The sequence below is a fragment of the Pholcus phalangioides genome, unplaced genomic scaffold (genome assembly GCF_987345545.1).
Source record: "Pholcus phalangioides strain wild (caught in Gottingen) unplaced genomic scaffold, Ppha-v1.0 ptg000015l_1, whole genome shotgun sequence".
NCBI classification, from domain to species: Eukaryota; Metazoa; Arthropoda; class Arachnida; order Araneae; family Pholcidae; genus Pholcus; species Pholcus phalangioides.
This window is the reverse complement of record NW_028301608.1, coordinates 51,533,820-51,558,594: the sequence shown is the minus strand read 5'-3', so window position 1 is coordinate 51,558,594 and position 24,775 is coordinate 51,533,820. Positions and strand designations below refer to the sequence as shown.

Below are 24,775 nucleotides of genomic sequence, written 5' to 3'. Positions count from 1 at the left end.
TCATTGGGATCAATTTAGGGATATGTAGGAGCCGACCAGAGAACGGCTAGAGTGCCTCTTTCTGACATTGGCCGGGTCAATTGGGCAGGCCAGTTCACGAAGTTGTCAACATCGGGCTTTGGCATTATTACATACATGTATAAAGTATTGACCCGGTATACAAAGAGGTCACAAAATATGAATAGGAGCGGTTTTTGGTATTATAATGATGTTTTTGATGGTGGTGGGGGGGGGGGGTTAAAAGTGATAAAATACATTCGTTGTGATAAATAGCCATACTAATGTAATTTAGAAGTTATGAAAATAATATTAATCTTTGATTTCAGTTAAGAATAGAAATTGAAGCAGCCTTGATTGAAAGTACGGGATACTTCTGTAAAAACGTCGAGATGGTCAAAATTACGGGAAAATATAGGAATGTCCCGATAAATACGAGTCATACGGTCAAACTTAGATAAAGTGGAAAGCAATGGGAAGGAACAACCACACTAATATTTGAAATTTTCCTTTTATAATGCACTTTTTTTTTAACACAGACAATTTTCATTTTACAACCAATTATCGCGAGGAAGAATTGTCCTCGCATTAGGTCTCTGGATCAGCTCAGGGATATGAGTTCAGCTTCATTCAGCTGAGATGAAGAGAGATAGAAGACTAAGCGAAAATTTCATCCTCGTTCTTCTTCTGTTGGATATTCACGTGTATCACTTCTTTTCTGTGAAACATTTCAACGAAACTGAACTGAAATAGCGAAACATTTTAAATATTATTTTCAATAAACGTATAAGCGAAGTAATTTTTATTAAATGCAACATGTTACAAAAATAGGTAAAGTGATTTCTTTCAAAATAGCTCTCAACCTGATCAACTTGTAGCAACGGGTAAAAAGGAGTGAATGAGTGAAAGGAAAACCATGCCAGTGCAAGAAATGAATAATTGATGTGTTGATTCATTAGGTTATTTAATAAGTAGAATGTGGCTTTATGAAAGACTTGGTGTCTTGAATATGTTCATATTGGAAGAACGCAGGGGTCGGGAGCATATAATCGATGATTTTCAACTGGATCGATAGGATGAACCACGAGTTAATACATATAATATTAACACATCGTCAATTAAATGGGACACCACTTAGTAAGGGACAGTTCCAGGTTGTGGTGTTGCAGGGATTCTATCTCTAATAGGGTTATTAATAAATGGAATAGATTACCCCCTGAGGTCGTGAATTCTAGCATTATTGACACGTTTAAAAAGAAGTGCGATAGACATGGTGGAATAAACCGAGAAGCTACTCATACTTAGATAGGCAACCATAATCTATTTTATGGACAGTGTATTATATAGTATTAATTATTAGTTTCTTCTTTCATGATACATATACGCTTTTATATTGGGTTGCTGTATTTTTATTATATTTGACACCCATATTTTTTATGGGCACCTTTTTTTTAAACCTCGTTGAGAAATTTGCCTGCTGCGGCCTTTGTATTTGTATTTGCGCCTTGATGTGAGTGTCCACAGAAAGAAAATATAGTCAGATGAGGGCCCACGGGTGGAAAAAGTTTAAGAAACACTACCCTAGGGGAAACGTATAAATCGGAAAATGCTAAAATAATAACTGTAGTAAAACAAGTACACATAATTTAGCATACCTGTCGTCATATTTTCATCAGAACTTTTTCTCCATGTGAGCTTCGAATCACTATCTCCCGAGTGTAGTTGGTTTACAATACTGGGAAATGATAAAACTTTCTTTTGACCATCTTGTCCAGGATGATTTTCCATGTTTTCATTACTATATGGCTGGTCCATAGAGAAACAATGAACTGTTCAATTTGTTGGAATTTAATTATAACTTTCGAATGCATTGCGAGAAATTTTGATTTGAATATGGATTTAAAATTTTTTTTTTCGTAAATATGCTTAACGATATTAATTGAAATGGCAAAATTGACCGAAAACGGAAAAAAATTCTCAATTTCAATTCTCGGAAAAAAGGTAAATTTGTAGGATACCAAAACTAACCTTAGAAGGGATGAATGCAAACACATCGGGCATAGAAAAACAAACACCCACACACAAAGTACATAGAAAAACATGTCCGAATACAAACAAATTAACAATACCAAACAATAAAAAATACATACTAAAATATAAATAAGTAAAAATTTGTAAAATAAAAAAAATAAGCAAAAGAATACCAAAATAAATAAATAAGTAAGTAAAAAAACTGAAACAAATAAATAAGGAAAAATACTAAAATACACACCCACAAAGTACGTAAAAACATGCAAATACAGCAGCCAGTTACAAACAAATTAACAATACTAAAATGTTAAATAAATAAATGAACTAAAATAAATAAGTAAAAAATGCTAAATAAGGAAAAGTACTGAAATGAATAAATAAGGAGAAAATGCTAAAATATATAAATTAGTGAAAAAATACAGACACGAGTAAAAAATCCCAAATAAGAGAAATATCTACTAAAATAAATGAAGGGGCTGGGGGGGGGGGGAAGCTAGAATAAATAAGTAAGGAAAAAAATTCTAAACTAAATAAATAATGAAAAAATATAGTAAAATAAGTAACAATGAATAAAAAAACTACTCAAATGTATAAAAAAACTACTCCAATGTATAAAAATGAATAAATAAAAATCTATATTACTACTAACTGGCGTGGGTGTTCCTGTTAAAATTGTGAGGATAATTCAAGTACTGCTATCACAGAAGTTTCATCAGGGTTCGCGTAGAGAGTGTCATGTCCAGGGAACGCCAGGTGCCAAGCGGAGTCGTCCAGCAGGGATCGGCGTTAGGCCCGATCTTATTTACCTAGTACACTTACGATATCACTAAGGCTGTGTCACCCATCCCTGCAGTTCGCTGATGACCTGAAGTTATTCTCTCCTGTAGAAAATATAGGGACCTAAAAATTGCATGCCAACAACTTTTCCGGTGGAGTTGTCAGTATAAACTCCCTTTTTCAACATCAAAAAAGCGGATCAATGCATTTGGGCAGACACAGCGATCCTGAATATTATCAAATAGGTAATGAAACGTTACAGCAATTAGATACATGCGTGTATTTAGGTACTGAAATGAGCTGCATCCAGGATTTTACTGGACATTATCATGGCATAGTTTGCAAAGCTAATAGAATTTCATACATGTTATGTATTGCATACCGCAAATGGGATGAGTATACGTTGCTTTCTGCGTGTACGTTCACCCGACTCTGGAGTTCTGTTTACAAGTATGGAGCCCTTGTAAAATTAAGAACATAAGGGTCTTCGAAAAGCCACAGAGGTCCTTTAACAAACGAATAGCTGGCATGAGTAGCTGGTCATATTGCGAGACACGTGAATTTCTGGGTTTGCACTCTCTAGAATAGCGTAGAATCGCTGCAGATCTGAAAATGTGCTACAAACTAGTTCACCAAATGATTTATCTATATCTGCCATCGGGAGAACCTTCCTTAGAGATCATGGACAGCCGAGCAGCTAACCTACGGAGACATCACTTCCAAATAAGAATACCAACGGCCAGAAGAGATTGTTTTTTCCACGGGTAACAAATGCCGTATGGAACAGTCAGTCATCAGAACTTGTATGCGTCTCCTACATAAGATTTGCTTCCGCTATTGGGGATTTCAACCCGGCTCCGTATGCGAAGTATTTTCTCTTCTGACTATTATTTCTGATCATTTTTATCATTATTATTTTATTCATATTTATTATTACTTTTCCAGTGCAAATAATTAATGTTATTGTAAATAAATAATGAAATCAATTAGGATTTTTTTCAGTGCTTTATTTGCTCAGTGTACGTCTAGTGGTTGAGCTTACTTTCGTAATATCTTTCAGCAGAACTGCGTCTACGTATACCTGGCGACTTATTTCAATATTTCCTTTAAAGATTGTGCCATCCATTACGTCTGAAATTAAAGACATAATAAAATGATTTGTACATCAAATTATATTAATGCTTGTAAGAGTGAGATTTTCAAATCCCATTTCACGCGTTATGAACTAGAAATTACATCAAGTTTAATGTTAGTACTTAAGTTTTTCTTGAATAATTTTGTACTTAAAAACGATTTTTTTACCTTCCATTTTCATTTTGTGTTCATACGTGACCTTCCACCAATTAAAACTTTCTGATGTTTTGATCTTGCTAACATTTTTGAAATAGAGAAGTCGAAGCAATTCTAAAAACAATCCTAAAGGAAAACAGGTACAAGTGTGAAACAAATCACAAAAACAAATTCGATTCCATAGAAATTATATAAAATATGTATAATTTCACTCAGAAAAATCACTAAATTACAGCAGCTGATAAAAATCGTTATTAATAACCTTCAGAGAGAAAGTGAGACATAGGGATTGAAAATTTGATTAGCCTACTCAAGAAACGAATGAATAAATGTCTATAAAGTCGTAAATACTCGAGCAATATAAATTTAATTGATTACCTTCTGGCTCATTCAATTTCTTCACTATGAATTCGCAAGCATGAATTGATTCGGCTTGCAAGTGTTTCTTTGTAGCTGAATAAAGTTTCAATAACATAAGTTTCGGTTTTATCTGAGAATAATCAGGCTCGGGATCACTTGCAACTGTGGAGAGAAGTTTAAAGCATGAGCATTTAACTAAATACTTTCTGTCCATTTATTCACAAATTTTTGGACGAATATTGGCCAAAAATGTGACTATATTTCGGCCGATTATTTGGCTCTTTCTGAAATGAAGCGGAAATTCTGCACACATTAGTCATTAGATTTATGTTATACAGTGGTGGAAGAAACTATAGAGTTGGAGAAAAAACGGCGTTTAAAAAAATGTAACTGTCAGAACTTTTTCAATATTTGTTAAAGATGATGACTGCGATGAGAAATAATACTTTTAGAACTTATTAAAAACAATTATCAATACTCTTCCCAGTAAAAAAAATATTTCTCTTAATCATTACATTGAAAATGGAAAAAATATATAAGGCCATTCACTACCATTCTTTTCTCGTATCACTTACATTATTTGCATATACTCATGGTTAAGCATCCTATCTAGAAACCCGTCGAAATATTTGACGTAGTTGTTTTCCGTCAAGTTTGATTCGTGAAGATGATATGAGACGAAAAGCTATTTCTTGTAAAATGAGTCCCTCGTTTTAAAAAAAGTGTACATTAATTTCTTGAGAAATTGGATGTAATATTAATATGTCTAATATGTCTAAGATATTTGCTTCACAATTTCCTGAAGAACAGCAAATTTTATACTCAATCTAATCTTTTATAAAACGAAGGACTCATCTTATTCTATAAGAAATAGCCTTTTGCCTCGTATCATCTTTACGAATCGAACTTAACGAAAAATAACCACGTCGGATTATCCGACAGGTTTCTAGGGAGAATGCTTAGTAACTCATAAGGATATGCAAATAATGTAAGTGATACGAGAAAAGAATGGTAGGGAATCGCCTTATAGTTTTTTCCTTTTGCATTGGAATGATAAGAGAAAAAATTTTTTTACTGAAAAAGTATTGCGCTAATTTTTTGAATAAGTTTCCAAGATAATATTTCTCAGTTGCTTATTTGAGAAAAATTTTTTTGGAAGAATTCTGACTGTTACTTTTTTATATAATCGCCATTTTCTCCTGGCTCTATAATTTCTTCCAACGCTGTATAGATGAGTAATTTCTGACACAATAAATGATTGCATCATTATAAATTTGGAAAATTACATGAATGAGGGAACTTACCGAAAACAATATATTCTAGCACGCAGCTTGCCAAGATAAAGAAGAACTGGTGGTTGTGATCAAAGTCTTCAATGTTTTGCTGGAATTGAAATGAATTCAAATTATCATTTCTCTTTTTCTCGTATCTTTATAACACCAGTGTCACGTGCATTGTAATGATATTAATAATTTACGAGAAAAAAAAAACAAAACATTGCAAAAAATCGTTCAAATGCATCTTCATTTTATGAGAATTATAAGTGGTAGAACAAAATGAACGAATTTTTTTTTGCTACTTTTATCCAATCGAGCATGTCCCGTTCATTTTCTCTACAGAATATCAAAAATTCGACGTCCCGTTTCACGTTTTCCATTCCTGGATCATTTTTCAGATAATAGTGAGATATGGGAAGCGTAAATTCAATTTCCTAAAAAGAGAAAATTACAGAAACAAAACGTTCAGAAAAAGTCATTTATAAATTCTTTTTTATACAATATGAATTTAACCAAATTACGGTATGTAAGATATATTTTATTTGATATATAAATGCATATCCTTTGCTTATTTTTTTAAATTTATGATTTAGTATGAATGACTTTATCTTACAGTTTTTTCCGATTCCTGAAAGAAAAAAATGATTTAAAAAAATCGAAATAATAAATACTGTATATAAAAAATATATTATTGATTTAAAAATATTTCGAAATCAAAGAAATCAAAAATATTGATTATGAAATGATTATAACGAATGCTTTGCAGTCAGATATAAAACAGTTTTACATTAAGTACAAAAAGGGGGAGAGAAAGGAATTGTATAGTGATAAATGGGTGCATATAGTTGTGATGGTGCATTTATGTATAGACAGGTACGTAAATATATGTATGGTGTGTAAAAAATGCACCGCGTACTGGTATTCACAATAAGTAATTTAATTATATATTTATGTGACTCATAATGGGTATTCAAACATTTTAATGTATACTGGAACCGTAAATATATAAACAAATGTCAAATCTTTGTAAAAGCTCTTGTCTGAACCATAACGCCTTTTTATAGACCTTCTGGAAGGACTTACTGAAGTCACTTGGGTCACAAATTGTTTGTATTTACGTGTTTTTATGTTTTCATCTATGTGCATGTTTGTATTTGTATATATGTTTGTGTTTTGTGATATATTTGTTTCTATAATTTAAAAAAAAAAAGTTTTGGGCGTTTATCATACATGGACAGTAGTTATAGCTGAGAGGAAAATTATGACGAAATGAATCAATGGCAAAGTTATGATTATTATAGCTGTAAAAAAGTATGAGCAATTTCATTCATTAAATTATAAATTTACTCTGTGCATTTTACGTTACAAACTTCTGTGTAATCACCTGGGATGTTATGAAAGCTGACACATCAATATCAGGTAGAAATTCTTCCCAAGTGTAACCAGACTTTCTCCACAAATCACCCGCCAAATATAAATTCTAAAAGATATAGAAGAAAATTACGCATGTCACGACCAATGCTGATTTATTTATTAGAGAATTTTCATATGAATTGCGTTCGATAAAAGCAAGATTAACTAAAATTATTCATTCGATTTAATTGTATCGAACTATTGTAAATATGACTTGTTTTCTTATATAGAGAAAAACTTCCAGTACTAACAAATAAGGATTCAAACTTATGTTATTGGAAAAATCTTAAAGTTTGCGAGTAGTGCTTAATGAATGCACTATAATGTTCGCAGGGTTTTTTTATACTTTTGTACTAAAATAGTTCGACAGAGTACGTATTTTGTTAATATTTCAAATGAATAATAAAATACCGTAGAAATTTCACTATGCTTTTTTAAAACTATGGTGAGAAATTTTGAAAAATACAATATTTTTGGGCGTCAATTCTTACATATTTTCTATCACAGTTTTTAGCAGCAATTCTCAGAGCAGAGGCAACTATCCGTCCAGCAGTAAGAGATGGAATACAAGGCCGCAGTAAATCTTTCAACAACATCATGTCGGGCGTAACTCTTATCATTTGACCAATTATTTCACCCAAGTATTCTGGAACGTTTGGTACAATCAAACAATGCTCTTCTATACTTTCCAACGTCATGCGGAAGCTATAGTAGAAAAATACTGTAATATGTATTCTGTATTTTTTTGCGGAAAATGTCCAAAATCTAGCCGTTTCATGAAGCGGCGAAACTTTGAATTTATTCAAATTTAAACTTTGAATTTAAACTTCGAATTGAAATCACAATTTTTTTACTGTAAACAACTACACACGCATACACGTTATACAAATACTGGACAATAATAAACAAAAAGTAATGCAAAAGAAAAAAGCATATACATACAGGGTCGCAGCTAGCCATTCCTATGCCTTGTGCAAGAATTTGAATTTAGGCCCCCTTCTGTCCCATTTTTAAGCCTATTTAAGCCCATTCTGGGCCCCCCTCCCAAGTGGGCCCTGTGCGGGTGCATCTGCCTAGTTACGGCCCTGTATACATGTAACGAATATACACTATGTGGCCCAAGGGACACCAGGAAGCCAAAAAGAATGCCAAAAAAGGAAGCCAAAAATAATTTGTATTACATTGTTTCGCCGCCATTGTGAGCCTACGCAATATAATTATAGAAAAGAACATATAAAAATTTCAAGACATGTATAACAGTTCGTAGTAAAAGGACATCGGATTTAGTGAAATTTAAACAATATGATGCGAGTATATCTTGGGAATGCTTACAATATTAATACACATTTTGATAAGATGTGCCCATTTATAAATTATCGGATACTGTGAAATATCGATTAATACGATGTTTCTTCTGCCTTCATGAGCCTGAACAAATTAAAATAACGTTAAAAAACTTGGTGCAAATGTTTTTCTAAAATTGAGGCTAGGGAAATTGGCTCATTTTTTCTGAAGAACGATTCCGCGCGAGGGTAATCGACCTACATCTGAAAGTTATCATGTCAAAATCATCATGTTAGACTGAAGTCCTAAAAGAGAGTATTGTTTAGTACAGTTCAAAGCTGTAGATTTGTTTGAAACTGTGATTATATTTGACATAGTCGGAAAGTAATATATGCAGGGTGTCCATCCTGTAAGTCAAATTCGGTGAAATTATGATTAATGGTTCATTTACGGTTAAAATAAGTTGATTCCATGTGAACTCATCGACCGCTCGTCATAGAAGTATGGTTTCAATTTTAAAAATTATCCCTGTATTTGTTCTAAGTTACCTGTTATGAGAAATTCCAATGGAATTTTAGGACTTTGGTTTTTTTTCTTTGATATGTCATAAGTTGCCAAAAAAATGAGGGAGTTGAAGTTAGAGTGCTGTAAGTCCTATTTTTATCAACTCTGACTCCCGTCCAGAAATCCAATCTAGAAGTGGTAAACTATTGAAAGAGAGAATAAATAAAATCTCAGCTTCAATAGTTAAAAACTAGATTGTGAAATTACAAAATTTTTAACATGACGTTCCAGTAAAACTTTCTTTTTAAGGATTAATCGACTTATACCACTCTGACTTTAAGCCCCTCAAATAAAATTGTAATTTTGGAGAAAAAATTGCGGATCATACCCTTCATTTAAGTGACCGGTAGTCAATGTTCCACAGGCGATCAGCCATTTTAGTAAGCTACCGAACTTCACCCTAGCGTCACTTGTATTTTCGAGAACACTCTCCAGTGCTTCAGAGATGATGATAGAAATAGGTGCAACACAAGCTAATTTATTGATTCGCATTTCTGTCTCCTATGTGAATTCAAAATCTCAGGATAAGGTATAAATCAAGTATTATCACATTAAATAGCATCGGATAACAGTTAGAAAATCATACACACACACATTAAATAGCGAACATATTAGATATAGTGTACAGGGTGTTTCACAATTATCGTTGTCCACTACTTAATGCCTCTACACCTTTAATCTTAGAGAAAACTTTCACTTATTAGAAATAAACTCGTTTTATCAATTTCAAAAAAGTAGTTTCTGAAAAGTTAAAAAATTAAATTTTCTATATAGTCCTTGGATTCCATAAGTTGTGCTTTCAAGAAAAGGGTCCCAAGGTATCATCCTCAAAAAATTATGGAAAAATTCAAGTACAATTATCTCATCCAGAAACATATTAAAAATGAAGAATAAAAATATTGATGGAATACAAATATATATTAAAACCACAAAAATTATTAAAAATTATAACAGTTGGCTACTCATCACCTTTTGCGTTTATTGAAAATTAATGCAATTAAGTAAATTATGTAAATAATTACCAATTTGTTAGAAGTTCCGCAGAGGAATGTGGACGAGGTGCATGTATGGTTTAGTAGTTCGATACCCGATTCGTCCGGCGGCAGCGGCGAAATTAAAGTACATATTGCGTCAGCATTGAGACGGGGAAGGGGAGTTTCGGGTGTTCTGACTTTTGAGATGGGGGGGGGGGGCAGGTAGAGGAGCTCTATCACTACTCGACAATGTAATGCATGCATTGCTGAGTAGTGGTAGAGTGCATTGTACACTCATGCCACATACAGTACAAACAAATCTGTCTGAGAATAGAGAAATAATAAGCAAATTAAAAAAAAACTAGAAAAAAAAAAATATATACATGCGCACGCCATTTAAAGAATTTTCTCTTTAAAAACCATTTCAAATCCTCACAGGATAATGGCAGCAGGCTAATACGCTCACCATCTGTGGATGATGGGAGCAGTCTTAGGGTAAAAGAGAGAGTACGAGTTATACCATTCATCATGCGGAAATCCTGGACTCTTCCATTGCCCCCTGGGGGTGATATTGCCCACTTTGGTAAACACTGAGATAGACGGTGAGATGTTCCGTAACTTTATGAAATTCACGCGATGATGAATACGTGTTTAATTTTTGTTCGAAAGCGATCCAAAAAAGTACTAGAGTGAGTGTATACGACTTTTATTTTGCTCAGGCAGCGTATGATTATGAATTATTATTATTATTATTTTAATTGATGTGCTTGCAATTAACACCGTCTTGAGGCTATTTTACTCACCGGTATGACAAGCCTAGTTGAAATCCATGAATTACATAGAATGACCGTAATTGCCCAAAAATTATCTGCAATTGGATTGAAATCTTACCTGGAGGTTGCCATTCTGCAAAAGTTCCTCCAAAAGTGATTCGATTTCTTCTTCTAAATGGTCTATAAAGAGAAAAAAGAGCATTCGATAAATTAAAAAATATAAGACTCACGAGAGAGATTAGATCTATGATAATTTGTAGCTCATTCACACATCAAAATCAAGCTGAAATATTGGTCTTTATTCTCAAAAATTAAAAAAAAATTAAACTAATTAACTTCCACTTGAAAATTTAAATTAAATTATGCTAAATTATTTGTTTTAAGCTTTGTTTTTTCTTTTTACTTCAGTAGCTTCAATATAGTCATAAGGCTTATGGTATATAGGATACTGGAGATCAGTTGCAAACTTCACTCATTAGTTACTTTTTATCTAATGCAGAAAAAAAAAACCCATATATATATTAGCGTTTTATGCAGATTCTGTGTGTTTGAACTTCCAGCAAGTGAAATATGAATATGCGGCTCTGACAAGTCCGTGACAAAAAATTGAATATTTTTAAATGCAACATTTAAAGAGATATTTCACTTTGAAATCTACAGCGTATAATGACTAATACGTCATTATAATGATTGATTGAAAACTGACTTCACACAGTTTGCCATATGATAATATCAATATCTTATGCCATTTTTTTGAAAAAAAAATTGTGACCTTCATATATATATATATATATATATATATTAAATTCTAACAATATTAATGAAACCGTTTCATTTATATATGATGAATATGACTCATACACATTTATATATTTGTGTGAATTATGCACGTGAATCTTTTTCATCTACGATCACCACTGGGGATCGTGTGATTCCTTGATGTTATTTCTTCTTTGAAATGTACATGACATACAAATACAAGGCCACAACAGGCTGAAGGCCCAACGAGGTGGCTGAGAGAAAGATGCCCATTACAAAATTTGTAATGGGCATCTTTTTCTCATTATATGACATCTATATTTAATATAGATGTCGTACAATTCAAAAATACAGCAACCAATTAAAAATGCAATTATAAAAACTATATATATATATACAAGACAAAATATAGTACAATGTCCATAAAAAATATTATATTTATGGTTTTCTTTATAGGCGTACACAGAATTTTCTCGGGGGGGGGGGGGTTTAAGTTTTTTCCTGCGAAATAACAATATAATCTCGGCTTGAGGGGGGGTTAGAACCCCAAACCTCACCCTGCGTACGCCAATGGTTGTCTTTATCTAAGTATCGTTAGCTTCTCGCGATTTACCCCAACATGTTTGTCGCACTTCTTTTTAAACGTGTCGATCGGGTTAAAATTTACTACCCCTGGGGGTAAGCTATTCCATTTATTAACAACCCTATTAGAGAAAAATTCCTTGTGACACCACAACCTATAATTGTCCCTTACCAATCGATACTGGTGTCCCCTTGTTAAGCAGTCGATTGACGGCGTATTACTAATACTGTATGTATGAGTGATAATAAAATTTGATTTGATTTATCGGCTTGATTTTTCAGCCACCTCGTTGGGCATTTTGCCTGTTGTGGAGTGGTTTTTGCATTTATATTTGATTGAGGATGTGGTTCACAAATTACGAAACGCCAATTAAATTCAAAGTTGTAAAAATTCTGTAATTGTTAATTACATGTGGAAAAAAAATAGAATGGTTGAGTTCATTCTGTTTGTGTGCACGGTCCCTAAAAATGGAAAATTTTTGTGCCAATGAAAACTTGCTAACACAGCGATAAGTTGCCAAAACGTAGTGATTTAATATATGTAATATCCCGATATTATAAATATTGCATTTAAAAATGAACAATTTTTTGCAAAAAGCTTTTCAGAGCTGGATCTACATTTCAATAATAATTGGATCTTTTAGCACACAGGGACTGAATAGAAAAAAATAGAAATTTTGCTATTCCGAATAACTGCAAGCCATTTGAAAACTTTTTGCAATTGAAAGTATGTTTCTAAAATCACCGGCGCATATGCAAACAATTTGGGACAGCCTGATGCTTGTACCTGAGTTATTTTCCTGGAAAGAAAATTTTCGTTCGACTGATTTCGGCTCTTGCTGATGATCAGTTGAAGCTAATGATTCACGACCATTTTCGGAGACATTTTTAGTTTTTTTAGAATTCTTGGTTTTTAATATTTCCTGTTGAATGCGATGTCCACTCAGTTCTGGGGACAATGTACGTGGTTCTCCAGTGTGCATGGGCTGTGAAAGAAATGGATGTTTGTTAGTACTTACTGAAATTTTTACATTTCTTTTCCATTCAAATAAAGATACAGTAAATAAAAAAAGTACATTGTTCAAAGATATTTGCACAGCCTTCTCAACACTGATGATATCAACTGATTTCTCAACTTGTGAGCTATACTGTCTGTGAAATACTTATTTTTTTCAATTCGAATGAAATACTACTTCATTTTCGAGTATGATTTGGGAATAAAATTAATGTTAATTATTATTATTAGGAGTGCTCTTTTCCTTATCAGCTCATTTACACTCTCCATGTCCAAACACGTTACATCCCCATTGAGGAAATGTACTATACAGAACTTCCGAAAGAGAAAAGAAGTGCCGGTATTGGAATTTTAATTTTTGTGGAATATAACAGTGTTTGGTTTCCCACCAACTTTAGCTATGCGATCAACTCTGTACCAATACCGGATGTTGTATCCAAGCAATTTTTTTTTCGCATTAGTCTGTAAAGCAGGGTCGCCTAAAGATCCTCGTGAACCAGGCAAGTGATGTTCAGTGCCCCCCCCCCCCCTACATCTGACTGGAGTTGCCACAACGCCAGTTTTTACACTTATTCCAGAGCTGGAGTGCACATAAACTCCAGCCCGCGTTAAAACAATTCAAATGCAAGTAGAATTTTCAATTACGACCAAAACAACTGTCAAAGGCAAATAGAGTTGTCAATCACAGCCAAGAAAATTTCAAAAATAAGTGTAGTTGCCAATTACAGCCAAAAAAAATTGTCGAACGAAGCTGAAATTGTCAATTGATTACAGCCAATAAATTTTCAAAGGCATATGTCAGGTTATTAAAATATGTCAAAGATCAACCTAAAAGGTGTCAAAGGCAAGTAAAGTAAAAAAAAAATTGTCAAAAGGCAATGATTTATGTCAAGAAAATAATCTTACTTCTTGATCAAAAATTCAAGAAAGCCTCGTTGAAAATAAGAGGAAAACAACAGAACATATTATGAAAGGGATATTTCATATATTTTTTATATATTGGTCATATAATTTGGGATGACAAAATTGAGGATAAGTTCCGTAAATACAGATCACCCTAATCAACCTTTCTCATCCTCAAGTTTCTGACCCGTGGGGAGTAGAATTACCGCATATCTGGTCTTCGCGCGGACTGAAAAGGTTGTGCACCTGCTTCTCTAGAGCAGGGGTTCTCAACCGGTGCCCCGCGGAGTCCCAGCACGTCCCAGGGGCTCCGCGGTGACTCGAGGAAAATAATATAAATCAATAAATTTCATAGATAAATAAATAAAAGAGGTCTAAAAGGTTCTGCCATAAAAATTACGTACAAAAAAGGGCTCCTCGAGTCAAACAGGGCTCCGCCATAGGAATTATAAAAACTGGATAGACTCCGCGAATCAAAAAAGGTTGAGAACCGCTGCTCTAGAGAATCATATTATCAGATCGCTTACATCATGGGCCGTAAGTGTGTGTGTGTGTGGGGGGGGGGGGTCGTGATAATGAGATCTCGTAGAGATTTCGAGATTAAGCATGTGAATTGGTAAGTATTGATTTCTAGTCAGGTAGGCGGTCTCGGACATTGTGCTGCGTGTGGCGACAAATGACGACAGGTCACCATAATTACTACAAAATATTCGCAGACTAATATACAGTGAATCCCGCTCATAACGTTTTAAAATCCATCGTGAAAAACGTTGTAATCGGGAAATCTGAATGGGTATTAATAATAGTTGGAACCACAAAAATGAGTTGTACTAAGCGGGAAAACGTTTCAAGTGGGATTTGAACAAGCGGGATCCACTTGAAACAAAAGAATAGATCGAGATGAAACTCTCGTGTTTGAGAAACGTTGTTTTGCCCAGCCTTTTGTAATAACAGGGCATAGAATGAAAAGCGAGTTAAACCAAGCAGTTTCTTGTGGGTTTCGTTCTTGGATATTCAGTGAAATAAATTTTGTTTCATAAGCGATGTTATTGATTTTGTGTTCCAATCAGTAATATGTAACAGACATTTTAAATTGAATTTCACCTTGTTTTTTATGATACTCAAATTTGGCAAATTCGAAGGCTTCATTAGCGACAAAGATGAGTTCCGCAATCCAAGTAAGAAATCCCTGTCGTAAGCTCTTTTTCCATAGGGATTGAAAGGACTCCACTGATCTGTAATTTACAGCAAATTTTTACAATGCGATTACATTAATTACCTTATTAAAGATTCAACTATACAGGATAATTTTTACCGTTATCCAATAGCTAATTTATAAATCGTTAGTCTTACAAATACAACGTCACAACAGGCAAAATGCCCAACGAGGTGGCTGATAAAGAACATTGTAGTCCATCATTTTAATAAGTGGTTGAGACTAAATACAACTTAAACCAGGACGACCCAGAACTGACAAAAAATGTCTCAAATGTTGTCAGACATCATCTGAGTAGCTGCCCAATTTCTTTCAAAAACACAATTAAAATTTGTGTTTATTCTATCCTTTTTTTAAAAATATTATTTCTTAAAGTTACGAAATTGAATTTTTCAGTCATAATTGTTGAAAAAATGTTTTTCATACACAAAAATTATATCATAGACAAATAAATTTGTTCGCAATTCAAATTCATAAATCAAAAATATACTAAAAATGTGTGATACCATTTAATCAAGTCTTTTCTATATTGTATTGGTTAATATTAGGTAAAATACTTAAGTGACTCAGAGTTCGGCCGGAATTATGCGTTCCCAGATGAGAAAAATTCCTAAAAATCAAGAAATGTAACGTTTCGTAGCTCGGTGTGTTTGCCATTTTTGCTATTTTTTTTCTCACGTGCCAGTGCATAAATATTAACAAAACGTATAGGATCCGTATAAAAATTCAAATTTCTTAATGCAGAAATAATTTTTTTCTCCACTTAAATGGCTTCTAGAATTGAATAAATGACAAATTTTGAAACAGCTTTCTATAATAGAACTTTCATCTGTTTATAATTTACTTTAAATGCTAATATAACTTTTCTTATGACTAACGGTATAGGAATTAGCTATTGAATAACAATGGGAGTGGATACACTATACAATGTTTTATATGACGTCATGTACAAAGGAAATTACTAGCTTTGTATTTGATTCCGATATTCTCTTGAATGGAACTTGATGTTGCCGGCAGTTTTTGTTGTACAGAGTATTTTAACTCCATCTCTTTTCTGCCCTTAAGTTCAGGGGATTTTACCCTGTAAGGATTTTCGAGACTTTTAGCCGTTGACGCAGGTGAGGAGTGGAAATCTGTTGATGAAGTAAAAACTTTGTTCATTTCATCATACGCATGCCTGGTTAGATATCGCCCTTCACTTGTAAGCTGAGCCATCTCTTCAAATATTATTGGTTCGTAAACGATGATTTCCTAAACTCTGTTACTGCTGGTAGTTGGTATATCCGAGTTATTTTCATTGTTTTGACATCTTCATTGTGAAACTTTGCCCTGTTATGAAACGGAAGAAAAAAAGAATTTTTTTTTGTAATTGTTTGCATAAAAGAAAAGATAGCAAATTTTCGAAAACGTGCAATACTGTCGATTTTGAAAATAAGTATATGAGTATATTTGAAGTATAAGTATAACCAAGTTTGTGTGTGTGTGTGTGTGTGACAAAACAAAAATTTCATTTATTTCAGCACTTATGTCCTAAATTAAATTGTTTAAATCACGTTTTTTTAAGGACGAATGGGATCTAATTTATTTTCACGTTTTTAATTTTAATGTTGTTTATATGGACATGGGCAAGTTCAATAAACATACAAGAAATGTTTCCCTCCCCCCATGAATTTTTCGGTTTATATCTCTAAACCAAAGAATCAGAAGGGGAAATATAAAATGAAAAAATTATGAAAATTAATCAAAATCTGAATTTAGTCAGAAAAAGGTAAGAAATAAAAGATTGAAAATGTACAATAAACGTCATAGTATAAAAGACAAAAGGAATTAACTGAATGATGAATCAATCATTTATAGACAAATAAATACGTATACATAGGCCTAAAGTTCATGACACTTTAGAAAACTAATATAAAATTAACCAATTGGTATACGGGACTAAGTGTTTGTAGTAAAATAGTCATGATATTTTATTGAACTTAATAATACAAGTCCGTTATAGTGAGATTTTACTTGTATACCTATGCACATATCTATTTTTCATTATTTTTTTAATTTTGAATAAAATTATCAGTCGTGACGAGCATTTTACTGTAGACCGCACTCTCAACTCTCATACGCCTATGCCACACACATGATTAACTTTATATAAATTTTTTAGGATATGTTTAATGTCGACCATATTTCTCTCATATACTCAATATTAGTCAAGGTATTTCACATGATTTTATTTTATGATTTATACAATAAATGAAAATGATTATGCAGTTGATCCCACATAGAACATTTTCCCACTTGTTACGACTAATTTCCGTGAATTTAACTTTTTTCCTTCATTGATAATATTAACTTTCCCTGTATACAACGCTTAATTTTTTTTCTACTCCCGCTTACAACGTTCGGAAAATTCACAACGGGCATTTGAAATCAGCTTGCTTTTCCCACCTTCCTTTCATATAAAGAAACGGAAACGATGATTTTGTGTGCATGCTAGCGTTGAACCTTTTTTCCTTGTTCTCTCACTTTGTCCGACAATAGTGTGCAGAACATAATTGCCCTTACCACTGTTCAAATACACAAGGTTGATCGAAGTTATGGCTCTGGGAGACAAACAGTTAAGATCTAGAAAAAGAAGTTCTTAGAAGAGGATAATTTTTTTTTTCCTTTGCGATCTTATTCAAAGTTGCCACGTTAGATCGATTCCAAAAAATTAATCTTCTCATTGCGGTACCATAGACGACTGCATATAACAAAGGAATAAACGGCGGTCTTTTTCTTATCCACTTCTGAATCTATTAATATAAAATCAAGCCGCAAAAGAGTGACGTTGACACAAAACATAAGCAATTTGACAGATTTTCATCAGGTAGCATTTAGAAGCGGTTTTTTCAGGTAAGAAAAACCGGATTTCCCAACTATATTTCTTGGAATTTAATTCTTCGCAGAACAGCCAATACGATGCTTTCACGACCTTTGAAATTTCGGCAAATGAAGTAGTGAAAGCGTTAAATTTTGCTAAACAAAGTTCGACAGTTCGAGTCAAAATGTCTCAGAGCAAGTTAGAAAGAAAAGCTCTAATTTTAGACGAAAAAATAAAAATTCTTAAATTTGTAGATGATAACCACAGTCACCACCAGTTGCAACGTTTAGAGAAGCAATTAAAGGACTGGAAACTTTTCGATATTTTATGAGAAGGCCAGAAAATGTACCATGTGATGCTATCCAGATTTTGCGGAAACTTGTTGTTATAAAGGAAAACTGTTGTAGTTTGACTACCATCTGAAACTGACTACGTTGTAGTTTCACTGTTATAACAAATAATTACTTCTTATTAAATCTCTATATGTACCGTAATGTTTGTTAATAAATTAAAAAGGACATACAAAGCTATGGTCGGTGTGAAACTATGTCTTATAATTGTTATAGACATTTCCCACTTAAAAGTTTTTCCGCTTATAACGTTTTCAGTCATCGTTTCTTGAAAAACGTTACCAGCGAGATCGACTGTATTTCGTTGAATTGTTTATCTTAATCTTCACGATAATATGATTTATGTTCCACATCACGAGCACAATATGTGTGGCCATTATAATACATAATCAATAAATTTTAAAAATATAAATATTAGTAAGTGCAAATATATTTATAAAATATATAATCGTTTTTTTAAAATAAACATGGGGAATAGAGATATCATGTAGGCGTCCATGTGTGTTGTGCACCGCACATTTATCTCTCCTTTCTGTTATCGAATATCCGTACTCACGCATGCACAATATTAGCATTATCAAAAATACATATCCCGAACTGAATAAGCTATCTTATTTCGGTGGTGGTACTCTTTCATGATAAGATTATTGCAAAGCTAACTGCGTAGATAATTCACCAGGAAACCGATTTCCAACTAAGACTGAATTCACTTCTGTTCATATTCAATTGAAATCAAACTGGAACATATAACCAAACTTCGCAAGTCAGCATTCACAATGGGGGATAAATTGTAAACTATTATACATTTTTAATCATTTTTTAAAAGCACGATATGGAAACAGGAAAAATGGTGGGGAAAAAATCGTGGAACTTTTATTTGACGTGGGGGAATTACCACGTCACAGAATTTCCAAGAATCAGGATTCGTAACATCTCTGACATGACGTGAAATCACGTCACGTCATTGTAGTGTGTTTCGGCCTTTTGTATGGCATTTCTTCCGCTGGGTACGGAGTTGATGATAGGACAGTTCAGCTAGCAAAGTTCATACTTTATTTTATTACAAACTATTAAAAAGTTTACAATTTTTATTAACAGTTGAATTTAAATAATTAATCAATGGATTGAAAACACTTCTTTATCGATATCGAGGTATCTTTAAACATACCACCCAAATGCTTGGAAATCTATCGACAACTGGCACGCCATAGCATTTTAGAAAACTCACCAAAGTGTTCAGAGATCACATACAAATTGCTGTATTTTAGGGGGTACCATTACTATTACTTAACCGTATATGCACTTCGTAAACATTGCTCTGAAGGAGTTTCTAACGAGCAATTGGTAATTGGTTACATGCAGAAACGAATTATGTGTGTATATGAGCGCCCCTAACGCATTTATTTTGTTAGAGTTATGCTTTTTTGTGTTATACTGGTGCTGTCATTATGGCTCCCACATCCTGGAGCGGGGCCTCTAGGCTAGGATCTTTTGCGGGTCCCCCCCCCCCTCCCGGTTAGACTTTTCACGATCCCCTTCTGTAGTTAATTTATAGCGTGAAAAAGCAAAAAATGATGAGAACTGTCCTGGGCCCCAGGGCTAGAGCCAAAGCCTCCTAGAAGTACCTCCTCCTAGTAGTATCTAGAAGGCTTTGCTAGAGCCCTGTCAGTCCCCCTCCGCCTTTGTGGGGGTCATGGCTGCCATCTTTCTTTAATATTTTGAAGTGAAAGTGGATGGCAAATTCCTGAATTTCCATGCTATGCAAGTATTGTGTTGAAGTGGGTATCAAGCGATGCTCCGAAAACCGAAGTAAATTGGTGCTATCAGTATAGTTTTAATTGAAACAATACATATTAATAGCAATTTAATTGATTAGAGTGAATTTTTTTAATTGGCTGAAATAGTTACTTGGGGATGAAATTTGCAGTTTGCCTTGATTTCTTGAATGTTCTCTGTAAACAGATAAAGTCTTAACAAAGTTGCATAGTTTTTGCATTGAAATTTTATTTTCAATTCCTTCAATTTGGTGCAATTTTAAGAATCTCTTAACACGTAAAATTTCAGCAGCTCTCAAAAAACGACACCAACTCTTATCAGGAATCAACTCTTTCTAGATAACAAAAAAGTATTGTACTAAAAGTAAGCGGTATTTTCTACCAAAATTACGCTACAAGATTTGCTTTCTAAAAGACGGAAAAAGTTTAGGAAAAAAAATAGGTATTTTTTTTTCACCATGTATTTGCTATGCATATTTGAACATACATGGGACCAAGGGTTAATATATTACAACCAGGGCCGCAACTAGATACTTTGTCATCCGGGGCAAGCCGGCATTTTGGCGCCCCTTGTAATGTAGAAGAAACAGTTAAAGAGTGAATTCAGCGCCCCCTTCTGGTTCAGCGCCCGGGGCACCAGACCCACCTGCGCCCCCCTTCAGTTGCGGTCCTGATTACAACGAACCTTGTGTTCCTGAAGAATGCTATCTCGAAAATTACCGTATGTCATTCAATTTCACTAGTAATTATCACCCCCCCCCCCCATTCATTAGTTCCATTCATACAAGAAATTCAATGGGGAAATCTACATACGTCACATGAAAAAAAAATTACCTTCAACGATGCAAAAATAAGAATAAAAAATAGATCGTGGGAAAATGATAATTACCACAAACTTACTTGTTATAAATGTGTGCCAATCCACTCAAAAAGAATCAAAAGAAAAAGGAGGATCCCGTCAAATTGTAATCGTTATATATAGATTCTGTTTCCCGAATAAAACCAAAACTACGCACACACAATAGCTTTTTATTCCTTTTTTAATATTATCATAATTTACTATCAGTTTTTTTACCATCTACTCGAAGATAAAAGGAAAGTCGCGCCATCTATCTGTCATCCAGTGCAATAATAAATTACCACCTTCGACTGTCGAACTTGGTTAGTTCTAAGACGCCTTCATATAAGTATTGTATTAAGGAGTTCTAGTTAGTTCTAAGTCCGTCACTGGAAAAAAAAGTTCGAATTATTCAAAATTTGAATTTACATTTTTGTAAACAACAACATTATACAATCAATCTATCCTGAATCCGTAAAATGACTACAAATTATGTAAAATTTTATCATCAATATTATTTCGCATAGGACAAAACTATAAATTTTCAAAATTTGATCATCAGTTTCGGAACTGTTTCCTAAATTTCAGTATTTGATAACTGTAATTTTTTTTTTTTTGTATTCTCTGATTTTTTCCTTACTCTTAAAATGACGATAAAAAGTTTGAGATTCTGAATGGCGCACCTTGAACCACATAGGTGTGATCGACGTAATTCGTATCAAATGATATACATTCCCGCTGCACTGCAGTTGAGCAATTTTAAAATGGGCATCAAATTATCAAACAAAAAACGACTTAAAATTTACAAATTAGCTTTTTGGTATTTTCCTAATTGACTATTTGAAATAGCTCACTCGTCATTCAAGCACTTTTGATGGATCCATTCAGCATGGATAGGCTTTTTATGAAATTAGATCACGGAGTTTTGTCGATTTCCGATGGACAATGGCAATTTTTTGTCGAACTGAGTTGCTTAAAAAATAAATCAAACGCTTAAAAGCGAATTAAGATCCGTGACGTACGTTTTAGCATAAAAAGGGTGCCGTTTTCAATCATAGAGGTACTCGTTTTTTTTAAATCAAGTCCCAGACTAGATAGACTAGCTCCACATTTCTTTACACGTCTCTCAGCAGACAGAATGTTTGCATGGCAGTTCGAACCAGAAGTGAAGATCGAAAAAGCGGCTATACATAGTGTGTTACCTTCCATGTTAAGGAAATCACCAACGATGACCGGGGTGAGTACACTTATCTACTTTTCCTGTTACCTGAATGTCCAGTTAAGTAAGGGGTCAGGATGTTACAAGTTCTCAGATGCATAAGTTAATCACTTGAATCACCTGTGGTGGGTGTTGTAATATATATTCTCTTAAATGGATATAGGAGACATCTTTCTTAATGTTAATGACTGTGTAATTGCATTTATAAATTAAATATTTTTATACATGAAACTTGCCTCCGCGCGTGTAATCATTGGGTTACTGTAATTATGTTTTTTGTCAGACACAACGCAATTTATGAAAACATGTTTATCGAATTCTTGATAATTAATAATTAGTTAAATACTTAGTTAATACTTAGTTAATAATACAGTCGCCCGATAGAGCACAGCGGGCTGACACTAGAAACCCATAAATATATTTTTTTACACTGTCGTGACAAGTTCAATTTTTTTAGGGTATTTCGTTCCGAATATCTTGTAATTTACACTAAACTGTTATTTACATTTTTATTTTCAGTGAAAAAAGTTGTGTGAAAAATAAACACGAAAACAAAGCGTAAACAAATGAAGTTTTTGCTGAAATTTTAACAAATTTCTTTGTGTATACTTAACTTTTTTTAATTGCGCCTAAATGAGGTACAAAATAAGGCGCCTTATTGCATTTCGCTTCCCCACTGACGAAAACCTGTCTACGCCGCTGGGGTAAACAAGAAATCGCAATTCGAAATAGCTCAACATGCACCTCAATATGTCGCATGATTTTTTTTTCATTATATAATAAAAATATAACATTTTCAAATCACGCAAGTAGATGAATACAAACACGAATTAACAGCGATTCTCATACACATTATTTTCACTATTACATTTAAATAGCAGGGTAGAGATTTTCTTTTTTATTCCCTATTACACACATTTGTGTATATATATATATTTTTTTTCCTTTTTATACACATGTTAGAGCTTATTGAAATAACACACTTGAAATAACACTATTGAAATAACAAAACACGTGCCAAAAAATGGCGAAAAACGTGTAACCTGTTCAACGTAGACTACTAACAGTAATTAAGCGAAAATATTCTTGTAATTGTGTTACGAGATTTAAAATCTTTTCTTTTGAATTTGAGTCGTTAGTTTTCCAATTTAAAAAAAAAATGGTATGCTTCAAAGGAGGAATAATAAAACTTATAACTGCACAAAATTTATTAAGTACACTAGGACTCTCAAAATATGGCAAATCCTGCTATCATCACTGCTTGGCAGGTAATAAAATTCAACCGAAGGAAAAAAAACATTCAATTTATGTATATAATATTTATATATTTTCACTTAGTGGCTGTTAATATTATGTCCTCATAATCAAAGTCGAACATAATAGCATCGAGTTTCAATCACTAATCGTTGCAGCAAATCACGAGGAAGGATCATCTTCGCTTGAGGTTTCTGGTTCGGCTTCTTTCAGCCAAGTGAAAAAAGAGCTAACTGAAGCTACTGCGACACCTTTCCCTTCTTGCTCTGCCGGATCTTCACTCTTTTCCCATTTCTTATAAGACTCCTCTGTTAGTACATCCTCATCGTACAAATGGTCAAATAATTGTTTGAGAAGACCTGTGAAAGTGATTAGAGCAGATTAATATTTAGCCAAAATATTCTAATTCAATAGAGAGAGAGGGAGCACATTTCAATTTATCCACTATATGAACGAAAAACTACAGATTCAATTAAAAGACAAACTTAAACCCACGTTGTGTGTTTGAAGAAAGTAAAAATTTATAATGAATCTCAGCAGACACATCAACCACCATTATAAAACATTTGGGGCTGACAGACCGCAGTCCTAAGGCCCGGGACAATCACCATTATTGTTTTTTATGTATATTAAATTCACTACAGAGCCCCCCCCCCTCCCCCAGTGAAAACTCTGGCTCGAAGACCCGCAAGTATCCAACTGCTTCATGATATGGAGGGAAGGCAAGGCCCTTTCTACCAAAAGCCAATATTGTTTCCAAGAGGACTCCCTATTGTGGTCTCCCTCCTCTAGGAATTATAATTCCATCCTGAGAACACTGCTTTTTTTTGTTCATCCGGTCCTTCACTCAAATTTTGTGACTTTTTCGAGACTTCCGTGACTTATTTCTCATTCCGGGACTTCATGACTTTTCCATGATGGTAGACACCCTGTAATATCATTGTAGAGGGCATCGTTATTCCGGATTTCCACTGTATTCGTATAATTTTGTGATACAGCTATGTGGTAAACATATTTGATTATAGCAAATTGCATAACATTTTGCATGACCAAATAAGTGGGTATTTTTCTTTGTTTCTTATTTTTCAGATGTTAATCAACAAATTTCATCATGAAACAAAATTTATATTGAAATGCTTACATTTTTGGCTTTGCAAATGTAGGTGAGATAACAAAGGATTTTTGTTTAAATAGAATGACGCAACTTTGTTGTAAAGAGACGATTCTAGAATCACAAGAATTTAGTTGGAAAAAAAAACAGGTG

General features: G+C 33.5%; 2 protein-coding genes across 3 annotated transcripts in view; both read right to left on the bottom strand.

The window, feature by feature from the left end:
• Positions 1 to 477: 477 nt before the first annotated feature.
• On the bottom strand, positions 478 to 21,198 carry LOC149076171 (eukaryotic translation initiation factor 4 gamma 1-like). The gene is made up of 15 exons (XM_089243719.1): positions 21,101 to 21,198; positions 16,178 to 16,544; positions 15,104 to 15,234; positions 12,869 to 13,067; positions 10,859 to 10,920; positions 9,322 to 9,494; positions 7,637 to 7,850; positions 7,117 to 7,212; positions 6,035 to 6,166; positions 5,760 to 5,838; positions 4,474 to 4,617; positions 4,108 to 4,221; positions 3,848 to 3,936; positions 1,653 to 1,803; positions 478 to 741 (listed from the first exon to the last, which is right to left on the bottom strand). The coding sequence occupies exons 2-15, from the start codon at positions 16,428 to 16,430 to the stop codon at positions 728 to 730; spliced, it is 1,851 nt and encodes a 616-aa protein (XP_089099845.1). The 5' UTR covers positions 16,431 to 16,544; positions 21,101 to 21,198; the 3' UTR covers positions 478 to 727.
• A 1,722-nt stretch (positions 21,199 to 22,920) lies between these two features.
• Positions 22,921 to 24,775, bottom strand: part of LOC149076170 (eukaryotic translation initiation factor 4 gamma 3-like) — a 45,977-nt gene continuing 44,122 nt past the window's right edge. The window contains exon 16 of one of the 2 annotated variants that reach the window (XM_089243716.1): positions 22,921 to 23,870. In XM_089243716.1, coding sequence (XP_089099842.1) covers positions 23,674 to 23,870 — 197 coding nt within the window. In that variant the 3' untranslated portion in view covers positions 22,921 to 23,673. The remainder of the gene's footprint in view (positions 23,871 to 24,775) is intronic. The other variant, XM_089243717.1, reaches the window with a different exon arrangement.

Coding starts and splice junctions, on each gene's coding strand:
- LOC149076171 (XM_089243719.1), bottom strand. CDS start 16,430: ATGGCTCAGCTTACAAGTGAAGGGCGATATCTAACCAGGCATGCGTAT. Junction 6,167..7,116: donor CAGCTTTCATAACATCCCAG/GTGATTACACAG, acceptor TTCTCTTTTTAG/GAAATTGAATTTACGCTTCC. Junction 1,804..3,847: donor TGCTGAAAGATATTACGAAA/GTAAGCTCAACC, acceptor TCTATGGACCAG/CCATATAGTAATGAAAACAT.